Raw genomic sequence first — 9,363 nt, 5'->3', positions numbered from 1 at the left:
AAGCGGTAACTCATGAGACGACTGGACGAGTCGTCACACAAACCCCAGTGTACCACGTTCGCGACCCCGACCTCGCGTTCGTGTAGAAGAAACCCCTCCCCAGCCCAGCTTGTACTTCGCATTCGCGTGAGCTGCATCGCGAACGCAAAGAACAAAATATCAGGACACCAGAAGGAGCAATACAACAGAAGTTCTTAAGTCCAAAAGATCCCGAAACCTATCCGAAACTCACCCGAGCCCTCGGGGCTCTAAACCAAACATGCACACCAACCTAAAAACATCATACGAACTTGCTCGTGCAATCAAATCGTCCAAATAACATCTTAAACAACGAATTTAGCATCAAAATCAATGAAAATCTCAAGAACTCTTTAAGTTACTATTTTTACAACCAAGGGTCCGAATCACATCATATGAATTCCGTTTCTTATCAAATTTTACAGGCACAACTTAAATACCATATTAAACCTATACCGGACTCCAGAACTAAAATATGGTCCCGATACCATCAAATTCAACATCGGTAAATTTCCAAAAACTCTTATATTTTCAACTAAATAATATTCTTCAAAAATTCATTTCTCGGGCTAGGGACCTCAGAATTCAATTCCGGGCACATGCCTAAGCCCCATATTTTCCCACGAACCCTCTAGGACTATCGAATCATGGGTCCGGTTCCATTTACCCAAAATATTGACCGAAGTCAACTTAAATTTAATTTTAAAGGCAAAATTAGCATTTTTCTCAAATTTTCACATAAAGGCTTTCCGGATATACGTCTGGACTGTGCAGGCAAATCGAGGTGAGACAAAAGGAGGGTTTTAAGGCCTCGGAACACAGATTTGACTTTTAAAACAAGAGATGACCTTTTGGGTCATCACATTCTCCACCTCTAAATCAAGCATTCGTCCTCGAACGGACATAGAAAAGTACCTGAGTTGGGGAAAAGATGGGGATATCGGCTCCGCATGTCGAACTCAGACTCCCAGGTAGCTGCCTCGATAGGCTGACCTCTCCACTGAACACGAGATGAAGGATAACTCTTCGATCTCAACTGACGAACCTGCCGGTCTAGAATAGCTATCGGATCCTCCTCATAGGTCAAATCCTTGTCCAACTGGACAGTGACGAAGTCTAACACGTGGGATGGATCGCCGTGATACTTCCGAAGCATGGACACATGAAACACTGGATGCACAACTGATAAACTCGGCGGCAATGCAAGTTTGTAAGCCACCTCTCCCACTCTATCAAGGATCTCAAAAGGTCCGATGAACCTAGGGATTAGCTTTCCCTTCTTTCCAAATCTCATCATGCCCTTCATGGGCGACACCCGAAGCAACACCGGCTCTCCGACCATGAATGCCACATCGCGAACCTTACGGTTGGCATAACTCTTTTGCCTGGACTGAGCTATACGAAGCCTATCTTGAATGACCTTAACCTTGTCCAAGGCATCCTAAACTAAATCTGTACCCAACAACCGAGCCTCTCCCAGCTCAAACCACCCAACCGGTGACCGACACTGCCTACCATATAATGCTTCATAGGGAGCCATCTGGATGCTCGACTGGTAACTGTTGTTGTAGGAAAACTCTGCTAATGACAAAAATCGATCCCAAGAATCTCCAAAGTCAATAACACATGCTCGGAGCATATCCTCCAAAATCTGAATAGTACGCTCGGACTGTCCGTCTGTCTGAGAATGAAATGCTGTGCTCAACTCGACCCGTGTACCCAACTCATGATGTACTGCCCTCCAAAAATGCGAGGTAAACTGTGTACCTCGGTCAAAAATGATAGAAACGGGCACACCATGAAAACGAACAATCTTCCGAATAAAAATCTCTACCAACCGCTCAGAAGAATAAGAAACTACCACATGAATAAAATGTGCTGACTTGGTCATCTTATCCACAATAAACCATACTACGTCGAACTTCCTCTGAGTCCGTGGAAGTCCAACAATGAAATACATAGTGATACGCTCCCACTTCCACTCAGGAATCTCAATCTTCTGAAGCAAACCACCAGGTCTCTGATGCTCGTACTTTACCTGCTGACAATTCAAACACCGAGCTACATATGCCACAATATCTTTCTTCATCCTCCTCCACCAATAATACTATCGCAATTCCTGATACATCTTAGCGGCGCCTGGATGAATAGAATACCGGGAACTATGGGCTAATCTAGAATCAACACACGAAGTCCATCCATATTAGGCACATAAATACGACCTTGCATCCTCAAAACTCCATCATTTCCAACTGTAAACTGCTTGGCACCCTCATGCCAACTGTATCCCTAAGGACAAGCAAATGAGGATCATCATACTGCTGATCTCTTATGCGTTTAAATAATAAAGAAGGAGCGACTGTGCAAGCTAGCACACGGTTGGGCTCAGAAACATCTAACCTCACGAACTGATTGGCTAAATCCTAAACATCCAAAGCAAGCAGTCTCTCACCGACTGGAATATACGCAAGGCTGCCCATACTGGTTGACTTCCTACTTAAAGCATTGACCACTACATTGGCCTTTCTCGGATGATACAAGATGGTGATATCATAGTCTTTCAATAGCTCCAACCACCTCCTCTGCCTCAAATTTAGCTCCTTCTGCTTGAACAAGTATTGCAAACTCTTGTGATCCGTGAACACCTTACACGACACGCCATATAAATAATGCCTCCAAATCTTCAGCGCGTGAACAATGGCTGCTAGCTCCAAATCATGAACTGGATAATTCTTCTCATGACTCTTCAACTGTTGCGGAGCATATGCAATAACCTTGCCATTCTGCATCAATACCGCACCAAGTCCAATACGAGATGCATCACAATATACTATATATGGCCCTGAACCTGTAGGCAAAACCAACATCGGCACTGTAGTCAAAGCTACCTTGAGCTTCTGAAAGCTCGCCTCACACTCATCCGACCACATGAACTGGGCACCCTTCTGGGTCAACCTGGTCATCGGGGCTGCAAATAGATGAAAACCCCTACACAAACCGATGGTAATAGCCTGCCAAACCCAAGAAACTATAGATCTCTGTGGCTGATGTGGGTCTAGGCCAGTCCTTGACTGTCACAATCTTCTTAGATCCACTTGAATACCCTCTACTGATACAACGTGACCCAAGAATGCTACTAAACTCAACCAAAACTCACATTTCGAAAACTTTGCATACAACTGACTGTCTCTCAGAGTCTGAAGAATGACTCGAAGATGCTGCTCGTGCTCCTCCCAGCTACAGGAATAGATCAAAATATCATCAACGAAAATAATCATGAAGGAATCCAAATAAGGCTTGAACACTCGGTTAATCAAATCCATGAAAGTTGTTGGGGCATTTATCAACCCGAATGACATCACTAAGAACTCATAATGCCCGTACCGAGTGAGAAAAGCTATCTTAGGGACATCAGATGCCCAAATCCTCAAATAATGGTAGCCAAACCTCAAATAAATCTTTGAAAATACCTTGGCACCCTGAAGCTGATCAAACAAATCATCAATCCTCGGCAATGGATACTTGTTCTTGATGGTGACTTTGTTCAACTACCGATAATCAATGTACATCCTCATCGATCCATCCTTCTTCTTAACAAATAACACCAGCACACCCCAAGGCAAGATACTAGGTCTAATAAAGCCTTTAACCATCAAGTCCTACAATTGTTATTTTAATTTTTTCAACTCTGGCGGGGCCATACAATATGGCGGAATAGAAATGGTACCCGAACCAAATCAATGCAAAAGTCAATATCCCTATCGGGTGGCATCCCCGGTAGGTATGAAAGAAATACCTCTGGAAACTCACGAACGATGGGCACCGAATCCATAGAAGGAACCTTAGCACTAGAATCACGAATATATGCCAAATAGGCCAAACATCCCTTATCAACCATACGCCGAGCCTTCATATATGAGATAACCCTGTTGGTAGAATGACCAGGAGTCCCTCTCCACTCCAAGCGAGGCAACCCCGGCAATGCTAAGGTCACGGTCTTGGCATGACTGTCCAATATAACATGATAAAGGGATAACCATTCCATCCCCAAAATGACATCGAAATTCACTATATCGAGAACTAGGAGATCCACACGGGTCTCAAAACCCCCCAATAACGACCATATATGAACGATAGACATGATCTATCATAATAGAATCATCCACCGATGTAGACACATAAATAGGAGCACTCAAAGAATCACGAGGTACAACCAAATATAAAGCAAAATAAGATGTCACATAGGAGTATGTAGACCCTGGATCAAATAGAACTGAAGCATCTCTACTACAAACTAGAACAGTACCTGTAATAACCGCATCAGAAGACTCAGCCTCAAACCTGGCTAGGAAAGCATGACATCGGGGCTAGGCCCCACCAGTCTGAACTACATCCCTGGGACGACCTCCTGTTGGCTGACCTCCACCTCTAGCAGCCTGAGTTCCACCTCTAACGGCCTGACCTCCACCTCTAACACCTCGACCCCTACCTCTAGCTGGCTGAGCGGGTGGTGGAATACCCGGTGCTGGAGCCATAGCATGAGAAACCTGATGCTGAGAACCGCTCGAGGCTCGAGGGCAAAACCTAGCAATGTGCCTCGAATCACCACATGTATAACAAGACCTCGACTGCTAAGATTGATGACCCTAAAACTGACCTTGACGGACTGAGTAACCACCATGATAACTCTGGAGCGAAGGTGCACTAATAGGAGCTGGTGGTGCACTGTAGGGCAACTGATTAGAATACTGCATGTGAGAACCACGACCACTTGGAGCACTGTGAGAAGTCTGAAGTGCTAAATGAAACGGCATGGGAGGATGGCCCCTACCAAAAGAATCTCTGCCTCCAGATAAGGCACCACTAAACCTGCCAAAATGATCGGGCCTCTTGTCAGACCCCTGACCACTCCTCTATAATAGAACCATCTCAACTCGCCTGGCCACATTGGCTGCATCCTGGAAAGAAATATCACTCCCTGTCTCCTTAGCCATCTACAATCTAATAGGCTGAGCTAGTCTCTCTAGGGGTGTGCATTCGAATCGGTTTATCGATAAATCGAATCGATTATTTGTTATTGATTTATTAATTTATCGATTTTGATTTCGAAATTTTTCTTATCGAGTTATCGATTTCAATTTCGATTTTTTCTTCTTTGATTATCGATAAACCGATAAGATATATAAAAAAGACAAATATACCCTTATTCTATAATACTACCCTTTCCTCCACCTAAGTCCCTAACTGACTAACCCTATTATTTCCTCCCTTCTTCAGTGCCGCTTTCTCTTTAGTCTTCAGTATTCACTTTCTGCTTATAAAGTACAAACCTAACTCTGTTCTATTGCCGCTTGCCACTGTCAAATCGAGATCTATTCTGTCGGAAAGTTAGTCGCCGTTGATTATCGCCGTTTCCGGTGCTCCTAATTTCTTTCTTCAACTTTTTCTTTTCTCTTCTATTTGAAGGAATGCTTTCTGTGTAAATCTTTCTATTTCGTTATTATTGGTAGTAAATACAGTGATTTATATGGCCACAACATGATTGTCTGAGTTCTTGATTTAAAGATGAACTTAGATTGCTTAAGGTTTCATTTTCATGATCCTATGTTAATGTTTTCACATATAGTAAAGCTAAATTGCTTACGCTGGAGCCTTTGCAGCATTATTGCTTCTTTTTGCACGGTCTCAAATTTTTAAAACACTCAAGATTGGTTGGTTAATCAAGTTGATTGCTTTCCTACTATTTAAATTTCATTTCAAAACCTTTCTCTTTAAAAATTGGTTTTACCAATCCACAAAAACTAATCAATTAAAACTATAAAAATACTGATGATTTGCCTTCAATGCATAGTGAACTCTGCTTGTTTGTTCTCTGTATTCGTTCTCACTTGATGTTCTTGGTTTTGAGATATGATGAATAGTATCAAATTTCTAATATTTTTCTTCAGTGTTACAACGGTACAACCATCAAAGGGACAGAGCCAATTGGTATTTGCAGATCAAAGACTGGTTGTAATATATCCCATTATCCAGAAATTCAAGAATATCATCATTTCTGATCCTTTAGGTGTCACAAAATCTTGGGTTGGTCCAAATATATGTAATTATATTGGTTTCTACTGCAAGGAGTGCTGACTTCGTCTTGTTTTGCTTCATTCAACCCGTTTAAGACTGTAAGTTACATTATTTATTCACTTCATATGGCTAAAATGATAAAATTGATCAAGTGGTTGATGAAAGTAGAGGTTCTGAGTCTGCTGCTGCAACTACTCACTCGACAGTTACAAAACAAAGGAAAAAACGATCTCGGGCATGGGATATTTTTGAAGAAAAAGTTGATACTAAAGGAAATAATAAATATGCATGTAGAGTTTGTGGACAAGAATATCTTTAGACAAAAGGCAAAAGTACGACACAAATGAATAATCATATCAGTAAATGTCCAAGGAATCCTTATAAAGTTGAAAAAGGTCAAAAACAATTACAATATCAAACAGTACGGGGGGGGGGTAATAAAGGTGATCTTATTCCATGGAAATTTGATCAAGAAGAGTGTAGGATGGCTTTGTGTCGTATGGTAATTGTTGATGAATTTCCATTTAGTTTTGTTGAGAAGAAAGGCTTTAGAACTTTATGAAAGTGACACAACCTTGTTTTCATATCCCTTCCCGTACTATTGTTACACGGGATTGTTTTGCTCTTTTTAATGTGGAAAAAAATAAATTAATGAAGTTTCTTAAAGTCAAAGAGTAAGTCTCACCACTGATACATGGACTTCTATTCAAAAAATTAACTATATGTGCATCACAACTCATTGGATTGATAGTGAATGGATTATGCATAAAAGAATTATTAACTTTTGTCCAATTATTAGTCATAAAGGTGAAGATATGACAAGGTGTATTATCAATTTTTTGCGTGAGTGGGGTTTGCAAAAGATTTTCACTGTCACAGTTGACAATGCTAGTTCAAATGATGTGACCGTGGAGAAGTTGTCTGACAAATTAGATGATTGGGGAACCAATTCCATGAATGGTCAACACCTTCAAATGAGATGCATGTCTCATATTGTAAATCTTATTGTGAAAGATGGTTTAAAAGAGTCAGGTATTTCTATTGCTTGTGTTAGATATGCAGTCAAATATATTAGACAGTCTCCTGCTAGGTTGAGGAAGTTTCAGGAATGTTGTGAAAGTATAAATATTGTCAAGAAGTCTTTATGCTTAGATGTTCCTACAAGGTGTAATTCCACCTACTTGATGTTGAGCAGGGCTATTGAATATGAGCGTGCAATTAAAGAATATTTTGATCGTGATACCGACTTGTCAGGTTATCTTATGTTTGATGCTATTTCAGATAGACAGCCTGTAGGTATGCTTACAAGAACTGATTGGGATGATGTAAAGAGAATTTCACAATTTCTTGAAATATTTTATAATCTCACCTTGAAGGTGTCCAGATCACTTTATGTAACATCAAATGCCCATTTTCTTGAAATTGGTCAAGTTGCTGTTTACTTAAATCGATTAATAACAACTGAAGATGAACTTTTGAGTGAGATGACATCAAGTATGTGGAAATTTTTTGAGAAGTATTGGGGTGAACCAACAAAAATGAACAAAGTGATTTTCATTGCTTGTGTTTTGGATCCTCATTACAAGTTTACTACTGTTAGTTTTGTACTTAAGAAGATATTTGGAGATGAAGGGACAATTATTGAAAAAGAGGTTCATACTTATATGAGTTCATTGTTTAATAAGTATGTCTCTAAGTCGGTTTCAAAAGATACTGGTGGTAAAGTTTCTACCTCTTTGCCAAGCTCTTCATTCAGCACAATGGAAACTTCAACTCCTGGTTTAGGTGAACTTTTAGATGAAATAAGGAAACATAAAGCTGCAAGTGGAGGTGTAGATTCTAAAACAAAATTGGAAAAGTATCTTGCAGAAGATCCTGAAAATGAAAGACCGGACTTTGATATCTTGGCTTGGTGGAAGGTGAACTCACCTAGATTTCCTATTCTTGCTAAGATGGCTCGAGATGTGCTTGCTATTCCTATTTTAAGTGTGGCATATGAAAGTTCATTTAGTACCGGAGGGCATATTCTTGACCAATTTAGGAGTTCATTAACTCCTAAATTGGTTGAAACTCTAGTGTGCCTTCAAGATTGGCTACAGAGTGAATCGCTTCCTGTAAATGTTGAGGAAGATTTAAATTTTCTCGAGATACTCGAGGAAGGTATGTATATTTTAATTAATTTTATTGTATTGCTTAAGATAGTTAAATAATATATTAATTGCTTGACTTATTAATATATATTCTTATTAGATTTTACTAATCTTGGCAAAGAAGCTTCCACCGACGATGTTTGCTAGAGTTTGTTAGCTGTTATGTAAGTTCTTCATTTTAAATAATATACTTGTAAAAGAATGTGATGTATCACAAAGTTCTTAATATTTTTCTCTTTAATAACTTGAGGGTTGATTCTTGATTTGCTGCCCATTTGCAGATGGACTCAATGGATCTTCTTCAGCTGCTTCCATGGCTAATTTTGCCTTAGTTTGAATTGGTTTCAGACTCGATTTTCTCCATCTTATGGATTCCATTAATGTAGAGAACTTGTTCTCAATAACGTTCCTATTTTTCTGGAAAATGGGTTGTTGTTATACTCCTATATGCTTTTGTATTACTATTATAGAAGTTGAAAAACAACGGTAGTAGCTAGCTTTTAATTTTGTCTTACGTTGGATACTTCTGTCCCATATGAATATGGCTAGTATTACTGATGGCACACTTTGTGTTGGGTAAGCTCCAAATTTGCATGTGCTAACTATCTGAGAACTTAGTTATAGTTTTAAAGTGTATGCATACTTTAAAGTTCAAAAATACTCTAGAAGAACAAGATAGTTCATCATCATCTGAGACATATAATCTACCTTTATGGAGATATTCCAGTTATTAAGAAGCCAAAATTAACATAGCAGTATGAGATTCCAGTTGAAATCTTAGCAGTCTCGTGATTGCTGTTGTCTAATTGGGTCCTTCCGTACTATCGATTATGTTACAAGAAAATCGATAATCTTGACTTTTGTTTTGTTTGCTATGTATATTTAGGTGAGGAATAATTTCATGATGCAAGTTTAGTCAGTTACCTTTTTTTATTTGATGTAGAAACGAGTATTTTTCTTTATTTGTGTATTCTTCTGTAGTCATCATAGCGATATACTTTCCGTTGAATCCCGCAAATTTTCTTATTGGTGTAATCGATAACCGAATCGATAAGACCCAAAAATCGATAAATCGAAAAAAACCTTATTGAAACGATAACGATAAGCATATGTACGATAA

At 39.5% G+C, this 9,363-nt stretch overlaps 1 protein-coding gene across 1 annotated transcript; it reads left to right on the top strand.

Annotated features, from left to right (window-relative positions):
- Positions 1-6,908: 6,908 nt before the first annotated feature.
- On the top strand, positions 6,909-8,580 carry LOC104219856 (zinc finger BED domain-containing protein RICESLEEPER 1-like). The gene is made up of 2 exons (XM_009770605.1): positions 6,909-8,253; positions 8,525-8,580. The coding sequence occupies exons 1-2, from the start codon at positions 6,909-6,911 to the stop codon at positions 8,578-8,580; spliced, it is 1,401 nt and encodes a 466-aa protein (XP_009768907.1).
- The last annotated feature ends 783 nt before the right edge of the window (positions 8,581-9,363 follow it).

Source organism: Nicotiana sylvestris, chromosome 3, assembly GCF_000393655.2.
Source record: "Nicotiana sylvestris chromosome 3, ASM39365v2, whole genome shotgun sequence".
Lineage (NCBI taxonomy): Eukaryota > Viridiplantae > Streptophyta > Magnoliopsida > Solanales > Solanaceae > Nicotiana > Nicotiana sylvestris.
Note: the sequence above shows the minus strand (reverse complement) of the source record. Positions and strands in the feature narration are given on the sequence as shown.

Bases quoted from the DNA above. Each gene is read 5' to 3' on its own strand.
- LOC104219856 (XM_009770605.1), top strand. From the start codon at position 6,909: ATGACAAGGTGTATTATCAATTTTTTGCGTGAGTGGGGTTTGCAAAAG. The intron at 8,254-8,524 runs GTATGTATATTT...GCCCATTTGCAG, and splicing joins TCTCGAGATACTCGAGGAAG to ATGGACTCAATGGATCTTCT.